At 42.0% G+C, this 24065-nt stretch overlaps 1 protein-coding gene across 1 annotated transcript in view; it reads right to left on the bottom strand.

The window, feature by feature from the left end:
• Positions 1-1765: 1765 nt before the first annotated feature.
• LOC126202995 (UDP-glycosyltransferase UGT5-like) overlaps positions 1766-24065 on the bottom strand; it is an 87494-nt gene continuing 65194 nt past the window's right edge. The window contains exons 4-6 of the mRNA XM_049937192.1: positions 21100-21322; positions 13235-13454; positions 1766-2152 (exon numbers count right to left, since the gene is read on the bottom strand). Of these exons, the coding sequence (XP_049793149.1) occupies positions 1846-2152; positions 13235-13454; positions 21100-21322 (750 nt within the window). The 3' untranslated portion in view covers positions 1766-1845. The remainder of the gene's footprint in view (positions 2153-13234; positions 13455-21099; positions 21323-24065) is intronic.

The raw sequence follows: 24065 nt of genomic DNA, 5'->3' as shown, positions 1-24065 counted from the left end.
TGAGGCGCTAGAATGTATAACCCACATAGTTCTTGTATCAACTCTCACTGGACAGTCTGTTTCTGTGTGTTTCATTTTTATTCAACATACTTACAAAATTATAGATCTATGCAGAGAAAACTGTAGTAAGTTAGTCTATAATGGGGTGACAGAGGGGGAGAGGAGGGGGTGGAGTTGCTCAGTCTCGGCATTTGTGATGGGAGTGCAGTATCACCTGGTTACAGCTCTGCTTACCACTTATTTTTCAGAGTAGTAAAGCAACTTTGTGTACAAAATCTTCAGCCTTCACAACGGGCCTAAGCTAAACTGTTTCCTGACATTACAGAGAATTATCACTCTCCTAGCAGTTATCGGGAAGTATCCAGAGGTGGTTCACATCATAGGCAGCACGTACAGTGTAGAACATTCCACTGGCCCCACACTGTTTGGGCCCTCAAAAATGCACTGCCAGTTTATTGGGGTAAAATTAACTGTTAGCATCTTAGAACTGAAAATAATAATACTGTCTGGGTTGAAGTTTGCATTATTCAGTCAGTTTTATTTACATGGCCACCTCGGTCTTCCATGCATTGTTATAAATTTGCACCACAGTGTTATCAGGAGAGGTGATGTGCATTACACAGTTAGCAAAAGTGCTCTAAAAATTGTTTTTTGAGACTCTCTCCCACTAAACTAAAAAAGAAAGAGGGAGAAATTCTGCAAGCAGCCCTAGAGGACCACATGATGCCAACTGCCTGTCATGTTATCCTGAACATTGTTACCTCTCCTGACCTGGGGGCAACTATTCACTTGAATAGGCCCTCAATTGGCCTCAAAAGACTGAGTGCACTCCATTTCAGCACTCACACCAATGAGAAATACTCAGCACTACCGATAATCGAATCTGGGTTCTTCGCACAGGAGACACGCACAGTGACTGATTGCTCAGCTACATAGGCAGACCATCTGTTGTGTGTAAGCGACTGAGTGATGTGTATATACAGTGATATGTTTGTGTTGTATGATGATGAGAGAAGAGAACAGAACTGTGGATGACATCACCATCTGACAGACAGAGTCGCACAGGCCGTCGCTCCAAAAGAGGGTGTGCAAAGGTGTAGGATTTAATTCCAGACAATGGAAAATCACTGTTTTCGGAAACACACTGATTATTTAGGAAAGAGGAAGTGTTTTGTTCAAGACAGCCCTTTACATTTCAGCTTATGATTACAAGATGTAGATATCCTCCTGCCATTTTATAGTGTTCCAAGTTATCTGAGCACATTTACAATTAGTGATGACAACCGTCTGCTTCAGAATTCGGCAGTGTAAAATGCTGAGAACAGAACTAATTCAGCTGCAATCTGCCAAGGAGATCATAGGTTCTCATTTAGCAAATTGAAAACATATGTCATACCACTTCTTCTACTTTAATTACATCTAATGTACTTATCTATGGTTGGATTGTGGTGTACAGAAAAATTAGAATGTGAAAATTAATACGAGATGTGAAAATTAATACAAAATCAATAATTATATCTATACAAATCAAAACAAATCTATATCTAAAGCTATATCCATACAAATAACAAATGAACTCTTACCTGTCATAGCTTTCACTGACTTTAATAGCACTTTTACTACATCAAATTGAGCAATAGATGGATGGTACTAAGCAGTTCAGAGAAAACTGTGTGTTTTCAAGCACTTAAAATATCTAACAGTTTAACTGTTGATAGTGAAGATCAGTTTGAAATTTTAAGTAATTAAATATGATCATTCAAAATATGATGGAAGCAGACACATTTTAATAGTTTCATATTTACAAGTTCATCTGTGTTACACAGACAGAAATGTAACAATGTTTCAGTCTTTTTTCACACCTTTCTTTTGCCCCCCACTTTTCACTTTACTGCTTTTGCCGCATACTAGTCTGTAAACTGTCCTAATTAGGAACGCAGCTGTAAAAATCACTGCAACCACTGCCAACAACAACACAGCAATGACATCTAGTAGCAGATATTGGTACCATGTCAGATCCAGAGCTGCAGACCTCATGTGGGGAGCACCTTTGTGCCTAACAACATACTCTGTCCAGTACATGGCCTCTTCCATTGGAGGCCTTGGCCTGTCTCGGAAAAGTTTTGACAAAAATTTTGCCTTCTCTGTGTATCTGTAAACACAAAATAGTGAAATTAAGTCTCTAAATTTAGATACATTATAGATTGATTTAAAAATGGACATTGAAATACATGAAAGAAATTAGAATTGGCACTTATCATGTTCTCACATCTGTAAAAACATTGTGGAAAAAGAACAGATAAATAAAATTAAGTCAGAAATAGGTTTCATCATTAGAATACAATTCAGGATTTAATACTACATACATAATAATAAATAAACTAATGTCATTAAACTTAAGTATATATATTAAGTACAGCAATAATGAATGCACTATAGGGGAACTAACAACTAGCGTCAATAAGCTATACTATAATACAGTGTGGTATAAACACAGTGCATAATAATTGGCTAGAGTACACAGAATATAATTATACAAGACATAAATGCAGCACATAATAATACAATAAAGTATAGGAAAATTTGTTAAATACTCATATTGTCCTTAGGCATCTCAAAGAATTCTTATATACAGTAGAACGAGTTATTTGACAACCATCTGTGACAGTTCATTTTAAGATTTTTAGATCTGTAGACCAAACACAGACTGATAATTTATTGAAAATTTTCAGTGTGTTCACTTTGTGAGAATTTCAGTCTGACTGACCTGTGCTTTGGTATATCTAAATTAGCCTTAGCTCTGGCGTTGCATTCATGAATTTCCCCTGTAACCACAAAGTCTGAAATATTATTTTTAATATGGAGAACATATATATAGATGTGTAAATTTATACTTGTGAGTATTCTGAGTGTGGAAAAAGAGGACAACAGTGCTCCATATGACCTGTTTTACTCAATATGTGTAAGACTTTTTTTGTGTTTTTAAAATATTCTTGATGTGAGGGCAGTGTCCCCGTAGAATCAGACCATATGACATATGTGCTTGAAACAGTAATCTAAGATAATCCAAGCTCAGTATGTCACTAAATTTCCAAATGAGGTATGACACCTGAGATATTTTTTCACATACATGATTGAAATGTTCCTCCCAGTGGAGTTTGGAGTTGGTGTAAACACCTAAAAATTTTACTGACGTATTTTATATTTAATTTGACACTTCTGTTAGGAGCTGTCTGTTTTTATTGGGCTTACACAGGAGTTCACTAGCTGTAAAACAATGTAAGGCCGTATCAAGAATTTCTTTTGCTATCCTATTCAGATCTGAAATTCTGTGATGTATGATAAGTAGTGTTGTATCATTAGGAAGACAATTGACAGAGTGAGCTATGTTATTAGGCAAACCATTGATTGCTGTAATGAAGAAGAAGGGTCTGAGAACAGATCTTTGTGGAACACCTGAGCTCATTTTCTTCAAGGAGGAAGTTACACTTTTGACTGAGACAAATTGTTTTCTGTTGCTTAAACAAGAACTCATCACAGCTAATGTGCTCCCACACACCCCATAAAATTCCAGTTTCTTTAGCAGAAGGCCAACAGGAATCCAATTGAATAAACTACTTAGATCATATAGTACCAGTGATACCACATTTTTGTCCTCAAAAGCTGTTAAAGTTTCATCCATAATTTCTGAAATGGCTGCTATTGTGTTTCTCCCTTGCAGAAACCAGACTGATTGTTACATAGGAGACTGTGTTTTTCAAAGTAGCTGCTTATTTGTTTGTGTAGCAATCCTCAAATATCTTCAAAAATATTGGCACAATTGAGACTGCTTTGTATGTTCAGGAAACTTATTTTTCCCCTTTCTTAAAAACTGGTGTAACTTTTGATACCTTGAGCCTGTCAGAAAAACTTCAAATTCTACACATCTACTAAAAATAAAAGATAATGGTATGGAGACTAAGTGTATTATTAGTATTGTAGTCATAAACTGTTGTAGCTGTACTGGGAAAGAAACAGAGCTAATAGAAAGCACTGAAGTCCAAATCATTATAGGTACCAAAAGCTGGCTGAAGCCAGAGATAAATTCAGCCAAAATTTTTACAAAATACCTAACGATGCTCAGAAAGGGTAGATTAAATACAGTTGGTGGCAGCATCTTTGTTGCTGTTTTTTCGTGTAACAGAACTGAAGCACACAGTTCCTGTGAGACAGTATGGGTGGAGGTTATACTTGACAACAGAATAAATAAATAATGGTTACTTTTAGATAAGATAAAATTAGATTAGATTAAATGTACTTTTACTGACATTCCATTCCATTTTCTGGCAGCATACAAGACATGAAGTGAATCCAGTATAAAAAACTTAGAAAGAAAAATCCCTTATCATTTAGCTACAATATAGCAGGTCAGCAACTGGAAACAGTTAATTCCATAAATTATCTGGGAGTAGGCATTAGGAGTGATTTAAAATGGAATGACCATATAAAATTAATCATCGGTAAAGCAGGTGCCAGACTGAGATTCATTGGAAGAATCCTAAGGAAATGCAATCCGTAAACAAAGGAAGTGGGTTACAGTACACTTGTTTGCCCACTGCTTGAATATTGCTCACCAGTGTGGGATTCGTACCAGATAGGGTTGATAGAAGAGATAGAGAAGATCCAACAGAGAGCAGCGCGCTTCGTTACAGGATCATTTAGTAATCGTGAAAGCGTTACGGAGGTGACAGATACACTCCAGTGGAAGACTCTGCAGGAGAGATGCTCAGTAGCTCGGTACGGGCTTTTGTTAAAGTTTCGAGAACATACCTTCACCGAGGAGTCAAGCAGTATATTGCTCCCTCCTACGTATATCTCGTGAAGAGAAGATGAGGATAAAATGAGAGAGATTAGAGCCCACACAGAGGCATACTGACAATCTTCCTTTCCACAAACAATATGAAACTGGAATAGAAGGGAGAACCGATAGAAGTACTCAAGGTACCCTCCACCACACACCGTCAGGTGGCTTGCAGAGTATGGATGTAGATGTAGATGTAGAAAATGGAATGTCAACAACAAACTTTTAACATGTGGTGGTCATCGACCACTGGAATAGAGCAGAGTGGTATCTCTGCGCACTGACACGCTCTTAGGACGTGGGTCTTGGTGCGTGCCTTTGTGCAGTGGTGTTTACGTTTCGAGCGGTGACACTCGCGAGGCTTGTTTATGTGTGTATATGTGTAATTGTGCAGTTAGAATAAATATGAGTTTCATACAAGTGGTGTTCAGGTTATTACGGGAGCTAAGCGACCTGATTCCCATAGTGGTGACCCGGACTTTTTCGATACGACCACAGTATGCACGTTTCTCGTCTTTCCTCCTGCCACCGTTACGCACCAATGAACCACCACGTGATTTGTGACCCGGAGCTCGCCATGAGTTTGCCTACAATTTCATTCATGGACGAATTGCCGGTAATGTACGACTACAGTGTTAAACCTGTGTGCACAACATAACCCCACTAGTACAGTCCACGCACCGTGGCCCACACATGTTGCAGTGCATCCAAACGCGTGCCAGTTTCCGGACTTCGTACCGCAGGTGAAACAAGAACTTCCCTCAGCACAGTGCTCAGCAACACCCCGTTTGAATATGTTACATACCAGCCCGACACACGACCAGGTACTTTCACCCGAAGCGCATACCGCTACATTCCCGACATACCAACAGCATGCGACCGCATTTGCAGCTGCCGCGATGCCCGCGCCTACCGCGTTTGCTCCCGCGCCATGTATGTCGTGTGGTCAGAGGCCTAACTGCACTACAGTACAGACACTCGACCCTATACGAGTTTCCGGGCCTCAGCTGCCCCCACCCCCCACCCCCCACCCCCCCGCCCCCCAATCACCATCTTCCCACAATGCCACAGCAGCAACCTGTAGGGAAGTTTCCGAAGCTGCCACAACTACAGAAGGACAACGCTATATCATGGTTTGTGTTAGTGGACAATATTATGGACATTCACGGAGTGTGGGGAGATGACGCACGTTTCATTTGTTTAATTACCCACCTCCACGAGGAACCGGACCTGGTCAGTGACCTATTGCTCTCGCCACCAAACCAGCACAAATATGCCATCGCAAGAGCTCGCATCATCGAGTGTTTATCACGCCCTCCAGCAGAAGCCATCCACTACATAAATCACGATGTGCCAATAAGGGACTGTACGGCTTCACAACTTTGGCACCATTTAAGGGCCCATGTGGGCAAGGGGCAACTCCCCAACCTTGCACTTTGTGCGTTGTGGCTTGTGGCTTGTGAAATTACCGCCAGACCTCCAACTACACCTGTTGGCTTACCAAAACGCCGCTCTGGAGGAAAAACTACAACTGGTGGACCAGGCCTATTCCATCATCAAACATCGCCAGGTCGCGTCCTCCTGTTTTTCCGATACTCCGAATGTTGGCGAGACTGCCGTCACGTCTACTACGTTTCACCGGCCGGCCGGCAGAGGCCGGGCTCGGAGCTCGCAGCAACAGCCGATGGAGCCCCCTGGTGGCCAGACGGCCGTACTTGCTATGGTTCCTCGACCGGTTGCCCCGCCCACCTCCACGCAGGCACAACAGAACACGCCACCTGAAGTTGCCGGCTCGCCGGCTCAGGCACAACACCCAGCATACCCACTATGCTGGTATCACATCACGTTCGACGACGCTGCGCGTTCTTGTCGCACACCCTGCAACTACCCAAATGGGAAGCGCGAGTCAGAATAGGCGCCACGGCTCGCATCGGCAGTTTAGTGCGCCATAAACATTATCAACTGACCACCCCCACTGCTCACCATGCCGGCAGACTGTACATCCACGACGGGACGAGCACACCCTACTTCCCTGTGGACATGGGCGCCGATGCTAGTGTCATTCCTAAGTCGAGCGCCCCATCTTCGACACTGACGCCCGCTGTGCCATTGCGAGCAGCCAACAATTCCGCAATTCGCGTCTACGGTTCAGCCGAACTCCAACTAAATCTCTCGCCTGATTTACGCTGAACCTGGACATTTTGCGTCGCGGATGTCGACTGCCCCGTTATCGGTATGGATTTCCCGTGCAACTTTGGGTTCTTGTCAGACCTCGAGGCAGCAGCCCTCCTGCATCATGCTTCCGGCAACAGGATACCAGGGATTTTTGCCACCTTCCCCCTGCCCCCTGCCGCACACTGTGATATCTTGCCCACCGTGACGGCCAAACGTGCCCATCTCACGACAGAGCTCTCCGCCGCCCAGTCGCGCCTGACAACCCAGCGCCTCGAGATCACCGACCTTCGCACCGAAAACGCGTGCCTGCAACAGCTCATCACCGCCGCGTCAGCCGAACTGTCACACGCACGGGAGGCAGCAGGGGACGCTTCTGCACCGTGGGGATACACCCACGAGAACTCCACCGAGGCGCAGATACCTCCGCAACGATGCATTTTCCCGCAGGTCTGTGACATTCTTACGTCTAATGTAGTGCGTGTTACTCCACCTACTCCCAGTGTGGTTCCCCAGGGTGTCCCGCAGGTGATAGGCGTGATTACTGATGGTACCTGTCACCGTTTGAACACCACGGAAGGCCGCCCAACCCTCCTCGCAGTACGCAACAAGGCTTGATGCCTTAATGCCACCAAATTGCAGCATGCAAAAACCGCTGTACAGGAGCTGTTAGATTCAGGTACTGTCCGTCCATCCAACAGCAATTGGTCCTCGCCTATGTATCTAGTGCCCAAGAAGGACGGTTCATTTCATTTGTGTGGCGACTACCGACAGTCGAACGCCAGAACAATTTTAGACAACTGCCCTATACCAAATATACAAGATTTCGCCCAACAACTGCATGGTGCACGCGTTTTCAGTGTACTTGATTGCCGAAAAGCGTACCATCAGATCCCCATGTACCAGTATGACATCCCCAAAACAGCAATTATCACCCCTTTTGGACTGTACGAATACCGTTACATGCCGTACGGCCTCAAAAACGCCGCACAGGCTTGGCAGCGGTTTATCGACTCCATCCTTTTCTCACTCCCATACTTTTACACGCATTTGGACGACATCCTCATTTCATCAACTGCCCTCGAGGAACACGAAAAGCACCTATCAACAGTTCTTAGTATTCTTGCCGAGAATGGAGTCCAAATCAACAACAATAAATCTCAGTTGCGGTCCGCTAGTGTAAAGTTTTTGGGCTATACTCTTTCCCCAGAAGGGACCCACCACACGTCAGAGTCACCTTTATACGCGACCTCCCCCTGCCCGAGACCTACCGTGACCTACGTCGTTTTTTAGGGATGATAAATTTTTTCCGGCGGCACATCCCACACGCCGCATCCCTACAGGCTCCGTTGACCGACGCACTCATCGGAAAGAATACTTCAGGGCTCCGCAAGGTCCCGTGGGACGACGACATGCGACGAGCATTCGACGCACTAAAAACAGCACTAGCGAACGGTGTCACGTTTGCACGCCCGGTATCTGACGCCCCAGTATCAGTCACGGCTGATGCAAGCGACGCTGCTCTCGGCACTGTGCTCCTGCACCAGGTGGCAGGCTCCGCACAACCACTACATTTCTTCTCGCGGAAGTTGTCAGCCTCCCTGCGTAAGTGGTCCACTTTCGACCGAGAACTCTTTGCTATTTACGAGGCAGTTCGGCATTTCTGAGAGGACATTGAGGGCAGGTCAGTGACCATATAACAGACCACAAACCGTTGGCGGACGCTGTGCATAATCCCACAACCGACCTTCCTCCCCCCCCCCCCCCACACCGTTTCGCGCACGTGGACCTAATATGTCAATTCACAACAGACGTCCGTTATAGTTATATAGAGGGTGCGGACAACGTCGTTGCTGACTACGTGTCACGGGTTGGTACGATCTCGTTTTCTTGGGACATCGACCACCTAGCTGCTCGGCAACAAGCGGATGGCGACATTCAACAGTTACTGAATAGCGAGTCCACCTCGCTCTCAATTGAGCCCCCCCCCCCCCCCCCCCCCGAATTCCAGGTTTGGCCTTACCAGTTCTCTGTGACGTCTCCAGAGGTACTGCTCACCCCCTATAGTTCAATTCTTTTATCTTGGCGGCTCGCGCATGCCCGTCCAGACGTGGGAGATTGCTGCGTTGCCAGTTGCACACGATGCACGCGTCAAGAAAAGCAGCGCCATGGTGTAGCATAGTTCGCAAGCTTACGTTTAGGGGGGAGCGCGCAGTTCATGAAGTAAAACCACCAAGGCCACATTAACCCTTTCGCTGCTACAAAGACGTGCTCCCTGCATTCCGCGCTGTGCGCGATTTTGTCACTGCACTGCTCGCCTGTGCAGACACATGGTGTTCCGACTGCTTTGACACTCTTATCATTCGATTGCACAAAAACTTTTATTACAGTCTCGAAAGACGGAATATTTCTCAATATTACATACGACACCTATGTGGTACTTAAATTAAATGAGATATTGTTATACAGTAAATTTTATATGAAATTTAGGTATGTTGTCCACATTTCATTCTCAACATTGCGGCAACTAAAATCAACCATACGGAAAGTATACACTATGGACTTTTACCTCTGCAAGCTCTGCAAAATTTCGTGCAATGGTTTACTACATCTAATACTGCACAATAACTGCGTTGAACATCGAAACAAAATTGTCATTTATGGGGAGAAGGTATCGGTCAAGAAGATGTGTAAAAATCAAATTTTTCGGCCAAATAGTTTTTGTGAAATCGAATGATAAGTGTGTCAAAGCAGTGGGAACACTATGTGTGTGCACAGGCGAGCAGTGCAGTGATGACAAAATCGCGCACAGCGCGGAATGCGGGGAGCTCGTGTCTGCAGCAGCGAAAGAGTTAATGAAGAGACAAAGCACTAGAAATTTCAAAGAACTGCATTCAAACGAATAAAATCCGTGAAGTAAGACAGTTAGATATTGTTTTTAAATAAAGAAAATATTATGCACTGCACAAGGTTTGAACCCATTACCTTTCGTTCTGTAGACCAACACCTTAACCGTTACACTAACATTGCTCGTCGTGTTATAATACACCATGAGGACTCTAACACGTCACGCAAAATACTGACAAACACTGTTGGTATGACTATGAATTACTCAAGCCTCGTCAAAGTACAATAGGAAATAAACAATTACCGCTGTTCTTTATTGCGAAAAAGTGGTTCGTGAGATTGATACAAACACCTTTCCTTGCTATCGCCTGAGTTAGGAGTCTTGTTGCTTGTTTGGTTTAAGTAATTAATAGAATATGAAGCAATTGGTATAAAGAATGCTTTTTCCAAACTTTCTATAAAAGAAAGTCTGCTATCAAGACATTGCTTTTGTTCTATTACTTTATTTATGACTGAACGTTTCTAAAACTGGAGACACTCGTCCATGCTCTGCACTGCAGTCAAGATCTGGCAACGTCGTTCTCTGTTCATTGGCTGACTGTGTTTTGTGACATCAGATGTGCAGAACGAACCTAAACTCGGCCGCCAATATAAATGACGCGCACTTTAGTACCGGCCGCCTTGGGCCGTAAGTTATTTGCCGCTATCCACGACCTAGTACATCCCAGTATTTGGGCTACCGCATGCCTCATAAGAGAGCGATTCGTATGGACTGAGGTTAGAGCAGACTGCGAAAACTACACACAGGCACGCATACCTTGCCGATGTGCTAAGGTCGGCCGTCACGCATACCCACCGCTGGGCTCGTTTGAGGTACCGAAAGGCAGGTTCCGTCACGTCCATCTTGACCTGGTCGGACCGCTCCCTCCTTCCGAGGGTTTCCGATACATTTTATCTATCATCGACCGTGTTAGTCGGTGGGTGGAGGAGATTCCAATAACAGACATTACCGCCGACTCTCTCGCACGGGCCTTCATTGCCTCCTGGATCGCGTGCTTCGGTTGCCCATCTTCGGTCACGACGGACCGACGATGACAATTTGAAGCTGTGCTCTTTGGCAAATTATGCGATCTATGCGGTGCAAACAAATTACATACAACCGCCTAAAACCCGCAAACCAATGGGTCTGTCGAGCGCTGGCACCGCACATTAAAAGCAGTGCTGATGTGCCACAACAGATCTTGGTCCGAAGCCCTCCCCTGGGTACTACTAGGTGTCCGTTGGGTTTACAAAGACGATTTGCAAGCCTCCCTAGCGGAATTGTTGTACGGGGAACCCCTCGTCCTCCCAGCACAATTCGTCGAGGATTCCGATCCTCCCCCACAGTCAGAACTTCCGACGCTTATAGAACGCGTCCGACACTTTGCCGCGAACGTACGCCCCCCGCCCCCACAAGCACACACGGTCCCTCGTGTCTTCATGCACAAAGACCTACACGTTTGCGATTACGTGATGCTGCACGATGATACGGTATGACTTGCACTACACCCCCGCTACTCGGGCCCACACAAAGTGATAAGCCGCTCGCCGCAGACCTTTGACATTCTGAGCAACGGTAGAATACAAACAGTGTCTGTCTCGCACCTTAAACCAGCTTGGTGCCTCAACGACAAGGCAACTTCAGAATACAACTTCCACCCCAACCACACTTTCGTGCTGCCTTCCATCTCTAATATCTCAAACACGCCGAACTCCCCTCTGGTACCCATGACGCGTGTGACGATGTGTGTGACCCCAGTGGTTCGTGTTCTCCCCCAGCTCAGAGGCTGCAGAAAAGGTCGCGTGGTAAGGTTTCACCCCTTCCTCCCCTCACCTTAGTGTTTCTGTCGACCGACCGACGCAGACTGACGACGCCAGCGTCGCTGTTTTCCATGTCGACGTGTCACCTTTTCCGGCCACGGACCTGTCCCTCCAGCTACGAGATGGGACACTGCTCATCCTGCACGTCCCCCCCCCCCCCCCCCCCCCGTCCCCCCGCGCATTGGATGATTCAGCCACCCAGGTTACACTCCTACGCACGTTTGTGGTACCGACAGATGCGGAGGAGGTGGCTATCACCGCTTTGACCGATGAGGACAGCCACCTCTGCATTCGCGTGCACTCACGGCACACCACGCCCCCACATCGCCGGGCCGCTTGATCCCAGTTTCCCGTTTCGGCCACCCGCTACGCCCACTGGCGTGGCACCGCGACTTCATCACAGCAGACCGATCACCACGCCAACCTACATCACCTTCTCTCACAGTGCTCCGCACTGGAAGGCGGTCATCGACCACCGGAATACAGCAGAGTGGTATCTCTGTGCACTGACATGCTCTTAGGACGCGGGTCTCGGTGCATGCCTTTGTGCAGTGGTGTTTACGTTTCGACTGGTGATGCTCGCGAGGCTTGTTTAAGTGTGTATATGTGTAATTGTGCAGTTAGAATAAATACGAGTTTCATACAAGTGGTGTTCAGGTTATTACGGCAGCTAAGCAACCTGATTCCCATAAACATATCAGCCATCCTGTTCTCAAATATCTTTTAAAACATTGCAATATAACCATTACAGTTATTTGCCATAATATGCAATTAGAAATCAAACTTTGAACATATTTAGAAGTAGAGAATGGCAGCAGAAGCATTTCAGACAACAGTTGCTTTTTGAAAATATTTGGAAAACAGAAAAGATTCCAAAAGAGTGGAAACCAGCATTATTCACCTACTGCAGGAAAAGGAAGGCAAACAAAATGTTACCAATTACATGGCAACACCACTGCCAGTGTCGTATTGCATCTTACCAGAAATTCTTCTGAACAGAGTTAAATAAACTTTAAGGAAACAACTTGGGAGAACATCAGTGAGGTTTCCAAAAGGAATACACTGCACACAGAAGAATATTAACATAATATCAGTTATTTGTTGCACAATATTAACCAACAAACCTTTACTATTTACTGCTTGTTGACTTCTAGAAAGCATTTTATCCAATAGATAAAGAGACAATAGATGAAACCATTAGAGAATTTATTGTCAAAGTAAAATTAGCAAATATCCTAACAAAACGCTAAAGGGAATTTTAGGGAAGAAATTTATCAGCCAAAAAGGACCTTGAAATTGGGGCGTGTCTCAAATATCTTACATCCATATAAATGTTAGAATACTATTCCCATTCAAGTGTGTGTAATGGCTTAAGATAAAAGGTCAATGTATTCAAAAATACCAAGCATTGAGCCATTTAAAATTACTGCTTTTAAACCATAGAGAAAAGTCTATGTTTTAATAGCACATGAAATTTTAATAAACATTCCTGTATAAATTATTTGATTACTGTACCTTGGGTTTTCTAAAATTTCTGATAGTGCCCATTGCACTGATTCTGTTGTAACATTTGCAAAATCGAGCTTGACTGCATAACCTGTTTTTGTTGCACGGTCTGCGTTGAGCATCTGGTCCCCAAAAATTGGAATTGCAATTAAAGGAACACCATAATGCAGTGCCTCCAAGGAGCTAAGAAGCCCGCCATGTGTAATAAACAGTTTTACATTCTTGTGAGCTGTAATATAAAAGCAATAATTAAAGTAATATAGGTCTAAAGAAATACCACAGAATGAAATATTTTCAATTAAAGTGTTTTCATACAGATCATAAGTTCAATCAGTGGACCCAGTTTTCTTGAACAGCTTATTTTTTATTTACTTTCTTATTTATTTGCGCCGGCCGAAGTGGCCGTGCGGTTAAAGGCGCTGCAGTCTGGAACCGCAAGACCGCTATGGTTGCAGGTTCGAATCCTGCCTCGGGCATGGATGTTTGTGATGTCCTTAGGTTAGTTAGGTTTAACTAGTTCTAAGTTCTAGGGGACTAATGACCTCAGCAGTTGAGTCCCATAGTGCTCAGAGCCATATTTATTTGCATTATTTATACTGATCTCAATGTATACATATTCCAGACGATGTATTTATTGTTTTGCTGTTTATTTCTAACCCTGTCCAGTGCAAAACTATCCCTGAAGCAAAAACAATAAATGGTGCTAATGGTGTAGCTGAGATGGAACAACTGCTAAATATATCTAAATTCATGAAATAACTGAATGATGATCATGACCATACACAGAGTTTTATGACACATACCAGTTAAGTTTAAGCCAAATTTCATGAGACAATGTATTTGCATTTAACAGCTTCAGGAGGATAAACACTTACAAGAAGAAAGACGATCCTCAAAAGGGAGAAAAAGGGGGGATCTGCCTTCCTTGAAATATAGATTAGCCTACAGAATTTTTATTGATTGCATTTTTCTCATGAATGTCTAGAAATGAATCTCCATGTTTCTAGTGGAGTGCAGATATAGGACTGACAAGTGGGAGAGAAATTTCTGTAGCTTGTTTCACAAGTTAGTATTATTTGGTTATCACACTGTTCTTTGGACATTATGTTATTTCTTTGCATTGCAGCAGTTTTTGAACTATCCTCCAGTCAAGACAGATGAGGACCTTTACAGATAGTAAAAAAAGTATCCCCAGTCTTTTCTCCATCACTTCCTCATACAGGCCTCACCAAGCTGCAGAAAAAGGCCAGCCCAGCATCCTGGTAGACATAGTTTGTCAGCAATTTCCATTGTCCGTTATTTTTGTGACTGGAAAACTACCCAGCAGGCTGCAGTCTGCAACTGTATGCTGAGCTATTATCACCTGCAGGTAGGATAACAGGCCATAATGTTCCAGTGTCACTGCTCATTGACTGTGATTCTCTCTCATGCTCAGTTCGCGCCCATAGTACCTTTCTAGATATCAGAAGATATTAATTTTGTAATCTGATTTTCTTTTATCTTTAAATCAAAGTTTGTACAAACCAGTTAACCTGCAGACCAATATGAGTGTGATTTTTTCCCTTCTATTTCAATGCAAAACATGTTCTGCCAAAAGTACATCTAAATTAGTGGCTCACAATATATTTCAATAATGGAGCCAAATTTTGGTTCTTCCTGGTGCTACGCTTGTGGTATGACCTTTCCTGTTCTCCAATATCCACACAATTAACATTAATTAAGCAAAATATCAAATGATTACTTGATCCATGCCTGTAAATAGGATCAAGTATGATGCTTCTAAGGCTAAATGGACTAAAGTCTACTTCTGTGAGCTCTAATTCTAAAGGGACTGGTGAGCAGCAGAACATTTATAATAGACTCAGCAGAACACAACCATCTTATACTGTGCTCCATCTGTGGACCCAAATTATTCCTCAGAACAAGAAAATTTCATTTTCTGGCCGAAGAGAGGAAAATATTCTGAATATTGTCCTCTTCAGCAGTTGACACCTCCGTAAACTCTATGGAATGAAACATGTAGACAAGGAGTTAAGATGCCTGCAATCCACTGCTATGTCAGCACAGCAGTGTGTTGAACTGGAAGATGAGAACTGTCTCAGTTCAGTACTAGCCTGAGAAGAGTCAGTTCTACTGGCAAATTCTAGACTGGTTTTGGGAGGATATTCACATAGTTGAATGCAGGACCTGCATTACATCTACACAAACAACCCAAAAATTACACTTTAAAACACTGTAGTAGCCACCAGAAAGTTCGCGGGAGGCGCACATTGGCACGGCGCGTCACGGGCGGTAGTTGCTGCAAGTAGAGTGCCGTCCACCAGAGGGCACGTGAGAATTCGGACGCGACCTCTGCCGGCGTAACAACAAGAACAAGAACAACAACAACTCCAGCAGCACGGGCCGTGCCCATTCAGTCAACATCGGGCATGCCTAGGACACAGTCCCGGTCTACGCTAAGTGAAGTGCGACGTAAACGTGAACAGTGTTACTACAAACACATTTGTTCCATTTTAATTATGCTAATCAGCATTAAAAAGTTACAGATATGTAAATAATATAATACACCAATTAATCAGATTTGAAGTAGCAAACAAAGTGTTATGGATGTGACTGTATCTGCTGCAAAACTTGCCCCATGCAACCTCCTACCACCACATATTCCAGCCCTGTAACTGACAAAACATATATTATCAAAGGGAGAGCCACATGTGAAATGACACATGTCCTACACCAGCTGTTACGTAAACACCATTCGGTTTTTACATCAGCATGACTACCATCCAGTTATCAGTCAGGATAATGGGCATAGGCAGAGGTTGTATACAGGCAACTCACAATATCCTGTTGCAGAGCATGCTGTACAATGTGACAGTCATAACCTCGGTACGTGTTTCACCACAAGTGCCATCTAAATACTTTCCCCAGACACCCGTTTCTCAGGCGGAACTAGCACTACAACATGTCCTTGGTTCTCACCACCCACCTGGCCTTAATTTACGTTAAGTCCTTCTGTCTCAACATTTATTCACAGGAACTACTCCCTTCTTCACTCCATTTTAATTTTCTATATCTTTCATTTTCTGACTTGTCTATTTTTCACGTACCGCCTCTCACCTCTGTTACATATAGGCACTTAGCTTTTCACTCTTATTAACTCATGCATGATGTTTTAGTAAGTATCTCTGTCTTGCATATTACTCTGTCTTCCTCCTTTAAGCTCTCAACTTTTCAAATCTCATCCGGTGCAGTCCCCAACAATCACTCTTTCCCTCTCATCCTGTCCAATAAGTCTTTCCTGACCCGCGGTTCTGGGTGACTTTTCTGAATTGCTTCCCTTTCCCTGAACCTTTCTAGTCCTTTTCCTTCACCCCTCTTCCTTCCCTTTGAACTCTTCTGCCAGAAGAAGGAGCCACTTGTCCCAAAAGCTTGTAAAAGTTAAACCCTTTTGTGTGTGTGTGTTCCTGTATTGCCACTTGGTGAGTAGATTTTTTACTCTCCATTTACATTATATTATCAATAACTGATTATTTTTGTTGTTATAACATAATTCATATACAACTGAAACATTGTTTGTGAATTTTTTATAGCTTTACTTTCTTATTTATAGATAATTTTATTGGTAAATGCTGCATTAATCATGTGAGAATATGATTTTAGATCTTTAACTAAAAAAGATAGCATTCATAATTATGTTGATAACAGAATGCTTTGTACAGAGGCCTACCAATGAAAAAATGTTTACCTTTTGGCTATAAAAGAAAAATATCTACAAAGAAATATTCTGTGGTTCATTGTGGAACTTCTATATAGTAGTGGTACTACAGAGAAATTAGAAAGAGTCTATAGGTAGACTGGAAAACTTATGGAAATGTATTGAACTGGATTGGGGAGAAAAGAAATTTATGGTACAATGTAACTAAAACAAAGGGTAGATAAAAAATCTACTCACCAAGCAGTGGCAGGGGAACACACACAAAAGAATTTAACTTTTACCAGCTTTCAGAGTCAGTGGTTCCTTCTTCTGGCAGAAGAGTAGAAGGGGAAGGAAGAGGGGCCAAGGAAAAGGACTGGAGAGGTTTAGGGAGAGGGATACAGTTCAGAAAAGTCACCCAGAACCCTGGGTCAGGGGAGACTTACTTGAAAGACTTTCTTTCTCATCCCGTCTGGTAAGTCTTTCCTAACCCAGAGTTCTGGGTGACTTTTCTGAACTGTACCCATTTCCCTAAACCTCTCCAGTCCTTTTCCTTCACCCCTTGTCCTTCCCCTTCAACTCTTCTGTCAGAAGAAGCCACTGACTGCGAAAGCTTGTAAAAGTTAAATCCTTTTGTGTTTGTGTTCCACTGCCGCCACTTGGTGAATAGATATTTTATCTATCCGTTTTCATGGTATTAGCAATAACTGATTATTTTTGTTGGTATAAAATAAACGATAGATTGATGAGATGCATCATAAGCAACAAGGAATAGATAATCAGCTAATGGAGGGATGTAAGGGAGATACAAATTCAGAGGGAGATTAATACTTGATCACAATGAAGGAAAGAAGGAAGAAATATTTGGTTTTAGTGTCACACTGCCGAGAAGTCACTATAAGTAATGTTTTGTGTAGTAACTACACACACAGTGTTCTAACAGCTTTAATGAGAAGACAAATCCAAATCAGACAAGAGGTCCAGACTACAGTGATGACAGAGTAGACAATAAGTATAACTCGGAAGTAATTCCCGAGAGCATAATCCGAGTCACTAAAATGAGTGTACAGTAGTGGATGAGAGAGAGAGAGTTCTCCACTCCAGGGTGTTGTTAGTGTATTTGTCAGTGAACTGTGGTGCTGCAGATCACTGTCAGTGCATGCAGGCCAGGATGTGGTGCTGCTCTGCCCTCTGATGTTTGATCGAGCCATGACCTGGCTGTCGGCCCCACACAGTGAGGTAATGAAACAGCCGAGTTGAATAGCAACAGCATGCGTCAGCATCTTGCAGAATGCTGTGGTAGCACTGGCAGTCACGCTGGTGTGTGATGAGTGGAAACCCAGAGGGTTACCATATTTTCCATATGGATGAAGCAACCCCATAAATGTTGATGAGTTACCCCAGAATACAATCCCGTATGGAATAACAGAATGAAAGTAAACAAAGTCTGCAAGTTTTTTTTATATTTATATCTCCTACATCTGACACCTTTCTCACTGCAAATGCAGATTTGTTTAGGTGCTTAAGCAATTCTATTGTATGCTCTTCCCAACTGAATTTATTATCGAGTTGTAATCCCAGAAATTTAACACTGTCAACCTCTTCAATCTGTGTGTCTTCATATGTTATACACATGCTGAAGGAAATATCTTACAGGTTCTGAGTTGCATATAGTGGGTCTTTTCAAAGCTTAATGAGAGTGAATTAGCTTTAAATGATTTTTTAATGTCAGTGAAAATTTTATTAGCAGCTATTTCTAAATCTGCACTTGACTTGCTACTTATTACAATGTTTGTATCATCTGCAAACAAAACAAACTCAGCACCTGGCAATGTATCAGACAAGAGGGCATTAATGTACACAAGAAAAACCAATAGACCCAAGATGGTACCTTGAGAAACACCACATGTAATTAATTCCCAGTCAGATGAAGACTGACTGCTTACTGCACAGATATTTTGCAATGACACCTTTTGTTTCCTGTTCATTACATAAGACTCAAACGATTTCACAGCATTGCCGGTGACACTGTAATATTCTAATTTACTTAAGAGAATGGTGTGGTTCACACAGCCAAAGGCTTCTGACAGGTCACAGAAAATGCTGGCAACCTCTAATTTATTATGTAATGAATTAAGTACACTCTCACTGTATGTGTAAATAGCTTTCTCTATATCAGAACCCTTAAGAAAGTCAAACTGTGAATTTGAAAATATATTATTTGCAGTCAGATGCTTAAAGAGATGCTTGAACACAACCTTTTCAAATATTTTTGAGAAAGCTGGCAAAAGTGAAATTGGTCGATGGTTTGATGGTATCCTTTTATCCCCCTTCTTGTAAAGAGGCTTAACTTCAGCATATTTTAGCCAGTCTGGAAATGTTCCACTGATAAGAGATTGATTACACAAGTAAGATAGAACTCAACCTGCATGCGCAGTCATTGATTAACTTCAGTAATATGTTATCACACACACCAGAATACTTAGATTTTAAGGATTTTATGATGGATGCTACTTCTTTGGAAGATGTGAGTGTCATTTCCATTTTACTGAAGTTATTTTTAAAGACTGTTCTCTGATACGTCATTGCACCATTCACCAAAACTGACAACCTCAAGCTGTCAGTAACAGAAATGAAGTACTTGTTTAAGAGGTTTGCAACACTACATGCACTTCTTACCAGAGTCTCATTTATTTTTAGAGCTATCTGTTCCTCTTCTGTTTTGGCCCCACCTGTTTCTGTCTTTGTTATATCCCATACAGTTTTTATTTTGTTGCCCGATGTAATTATCTTATTTTTTTAATAAGGCTGCTTCAATTTCTGGATTACTTGCTTCAATATTTTGCAGTATTCTTTGTAATGCAATACAATGCTAACATCAGAGCTGTTCCTAGATAGTAGGTACAGTCTCCTTTTCATCCAACATGATATCTTTATTCCTTGTGTAATCCATGGTTTATTTTTTGACTTCTGTGTGATTTACCTTTAGGGGAAAACAGTTTTCAAAAGTGGAGGTAACTTTATTAATGAATGCTTTGTATGTTCCATTTGAGTCAGAATTATTGTAAGTGTCTATCCAATTCATGTCTTTGAGCAATTTCCTGAAATTCTCAATTTTTGACTTATTTATTACCTTCCTGTACTCAGATTTATCCTGACAAGTTTTGACATTTAACATAAGATGCTGCATGTTGTGATCAGATAGCCCATTTACTATTGGTTTTGTGATACGACTTTTCTCCCTAGATTTGTTTACAAAGATATTATCAACAGCAGTCTCAGAACATTTACATATCCTAGTTGGAAAGTCCATGGTAGGAACTAAATTGAATGATAGTGTTACTGACTGCAATAATGTACACTGACAGAGCTTTTCAATAAATCCACATTCAAATCACCAGCAACCACTATTTCCCTGTGAAATGTGACAACAGAGCTTCTGGATTTTTTATGAAGAAGTTAAAATTTCCTGAAGGTGATCTGTATATACGTACTATTATAAAGGACTTATCATGAAATACTGCTTCTGTTGCACAAGCTTCTAACTGCTGCTATGAGCAAAATTTATTAATATTAATATTCTTGAAAGCAAAACAGTTTCTGACAAATGTGTCAACTCCTCCTTTCTCCGTATTTTCTCTATGGAACTAAGAAGGTAACTTGAAATCTGCAACATTTAACACATCTGTTTATGAAGAAGGACTTTTTCTGGAAGCTAAAATATTTCTAGCACTCTTTTTCTTTGTGATTGCCTGTAACTCAGTACCTCCTCTGTGCGGTGAGTAGCAACCTATCCTTTCCATATAGTTGTTCTTCCACCCTGGCCTTTCTATTCTTTGATACTACTAATTTTGCTAGTCTTCTCTGTAAAGGTGAACTAATCATTAATAAGCATTAATCTGATTAAGATAAAGCCATTTACTGGATAAAGTGAAAGAGGTTCATATTCATTATGCCCTGCTGTGTATTCTGTAAGTTAGAGTGCTGGTTAACTTTCCAAATTAACCCGGTTTTAGGTTTATATGCTCTCTGGCTGTGAAACCTAACCTTTCAGTGACTCTTCCCTCTAAAATATTTTATTGTTTGTTGATTTTGATGACCATATTTCACACAGATACAAAAAAATTAAAAAACTCTGTTCACACTATTACAAACAAATATGTTACAGTAATTCACTCACCAAGAATATCTGACTGTGGCAGCCATTTACTAATCATCACATTTGGTGAAATATTGGGAAGGTTATCATCCTCCCATTTCCATAGCACCCTTTGTCTTATTTTGGAGAATGCTCCTAAGAAAGCTGCTCTTTTCTCTTCTGGCATATCAGTGCTTTTTAGATTTGACCCCATACTGAAGTATACCACTCCTTCTTTTGCTTCATCAAGGTACTTCTTCAAGTCCTAAAATTAATTTTATTAATATGAGAAAGTTTTACTTTTATAATGTTCCATTTTGCTTAATCTATTATTACCAATACATACAAAATAAATTTTTAATATGGTGTATAAACCAAAAATTATGCTTAGAATTATCTCAGTGTAATAACCACAATAAGTAATATCACTGCCTAGCAGTTCTGAGATAAACCATTCATTTATGTTGTTGATTGTCTATCAGGTACACAAATGCTTCGAGAGAAGGGAAATGGTTCAAATGGCTCTAAGCACTATAGGACTTAACATCTGAGATCATCAGTCCCCTAGAGTTGGAACTACTTAAACCTGCCTAACCTACAGACATAACACACATCCATGTCCGAGGCAGGATTCGAACCCGCAACCGTAGCAGCAGCACGGTTCCGGACTGAAGAGCCTAGAACCGCTTGGCCACCACGGCCGGTGAGAGAAGGGAAATGTGAGGTAAAAAGTAAAAAAGGGACCTCTAGTTGGAAACTGTCAATTCTGAGTCATTAATATTTTCAAATTAGGCATTAAACCCTGAATAATTTGGTGCAACCACCATGACTATTTTTTTCCTTTAAGTTATAGACATTTAAAGCTTATTAAATGAAAATTGACATTTTGAGGAAAGTGCATTCAAAAGTTCAAAGTAACACAGAACATTTATATTTTACATCTCAGAAATTAATTAAATGCCAAAACGCAGCTTTAAATTCCCTCTTTTAAGTAGTATACAATGAGTTTTGCAACTACTCAGTCTGACACAATTAAACTGAGCAATTTTGATGCTTCTTTGAGAGTGCAGGAACTGCTTGTGAATCATCTGGATTGGGATCAGCAGCTGCATTACTGTTTGTTTCAGCAACAGGTTTAAGTTCAACTTGAGGACATAAAAGTCTTTGAATTAGTCTTTACAGTATGGTCTGATGTTTATGAAGTGGTATTCTTGATGTTCCTTTGTCATGGTTTCTCCTCATTGAACTCAAAATGGTTGTACTGAGTTATAAGGGACAAGAACTTCACCTTTTTCGGTTCCAACCATCACAGTGGAATTAACATTAGTTGTTGGTGTTGATCTTTCAATGCAATCAGCTAAGTCTGACAAAGAGAAGACATAAGTTACTCTGAGCATTTTTTAAAGAAAAGCTCACAGGTCCAATCACAAGTAAATTTTGTGTAGCCTACTGGCATGAATGACAATTTTCTTGTTTTTCTTTTAGCAAATCCTCTTGTTTTTTCTCGCAAACTGTTATTTTCTAAATGAGGATGAAAATGTCTAGTGATAGAATTAGAACTTTTAGTTGTGCTGGCACTTTCAGGAATAAGATAGTTCATTTGTTTATTTGTGGTTTTGCACATAACACCCAAATACTGACCTTAAATGGCACTAAAAATTACATAGGGCCCAGCTGCAAAGGAATGCTTGGTATGTGTACTTATTGTGCCATATCATAATTGTAATGCAAAGAAGTTTTGTCACGATTTGCAAAGTTTTCTCTAGTTTTATTTATGGTATCATTGTAATACATTCTCTCCTCAGAAGGCACATTAGCAACTTCATACCAGCACCACCAGCTAATGGCTAATTCATCACTGCCAAAGAGGGATCGCTCCACTGGCTCACAAGAACATGATAGCAACAGCTGCAAATGATGATTTAGGAGGATATGCTTGGCAGCAGAGCACCATCTCAGCTTTGGAGACGTCTCTGTGAATCTATCACCTCATCCCTCATGACGAACATTATGCTTTGGACGCTGTGGCTCATCAGAATGACACCAAATATACAGATGGTAATGATCTCCCATGAAAACAAAATGATGGAACAGGCTGACAGACTTTTCATGATCTTGTAGCAACAATACATTAACATACCAAACAACAATGACCAGTGCCACTACATTGCTAACATGACACGTTGATCCGCTACCACCCGCAGTCAATGTGATCAGAGCAGTTGCGTGCACTCACAAGAGTGGCATCACTAGCTCCTAATGTGAAGCTGCTGACATTTGGCCTGCAGCACCAACCATACCCATGGGAAACAATAAAATTCCACATACTGATGTGTCTTCGTGAACTTGGTTGAATTGGCTTCACACTCATTTTTGTGACCGGGTACGCAACTTTTCCAGGCTGTGCAAGCACTGAAACGTGAGACACAATCCATATCACAGCACATGATGATGCCACGCACTAGTTTTGGCCAGCTCTAAATATAGTGGTAGACTCTACATGCCAGAATACTTTCTGATCGACAGTGGCTCAGAAGTAAGCACCAATCCCAGACCTACATAAAAAATTTCCTTGGCAGTTTTTGACCACTGATGTTTGAAATCTAAGGTGTGGATCTCCTCTGTTACTTTCATCTCTCACCAGAATTGATGTGAGGAATTCATAATCTTTTGAGTAGTGATGAATCTGTACCCGTAGTTTGCCACTTGATACACAGCTGCCTTCACAAGACACTAGTCTGTTGGCATGTCCCTGCATGACCCAGACAAATGTGACAGCAACCATAAAGACATCAGCAGCAGACACACACATGTGTACAGCCAAGAGAGAATGCAGTGCCCGATCGTTCTCAGACACAGGTCAGTACAATGAGTTTTTGTTGCAGCGCACATGTGTTCTCTATGTGTGACCCAGCTGCCCCTCAGGATTCGTGTTTGACATTTCCACACACAGACATGTAGCATGAAACTATGCATAAAATCATATTACACCAGCCTGCATGGTCAAT

Source organism: Schistocerca nitens, chromosome 9, assembly GCF_023898315.1.
Source record: "Schistocerca nitens isolate TAMUIC-IGC-003100 chromosome 9, iqSchNite1.1, whole genome shotgun sequence".
Taxonomy (NCBI): Eukaryota; Metazoa; Arthropoda; class Insecta; order Orthoptera; family Acrididae; genus Schistocerca; species Schistocerca nitens.
The sequence above is the reverse complement of the archived record's forward strand: the minus strand, read 5'-3'. Positions and strand labels throughout refer to the sequence as shown.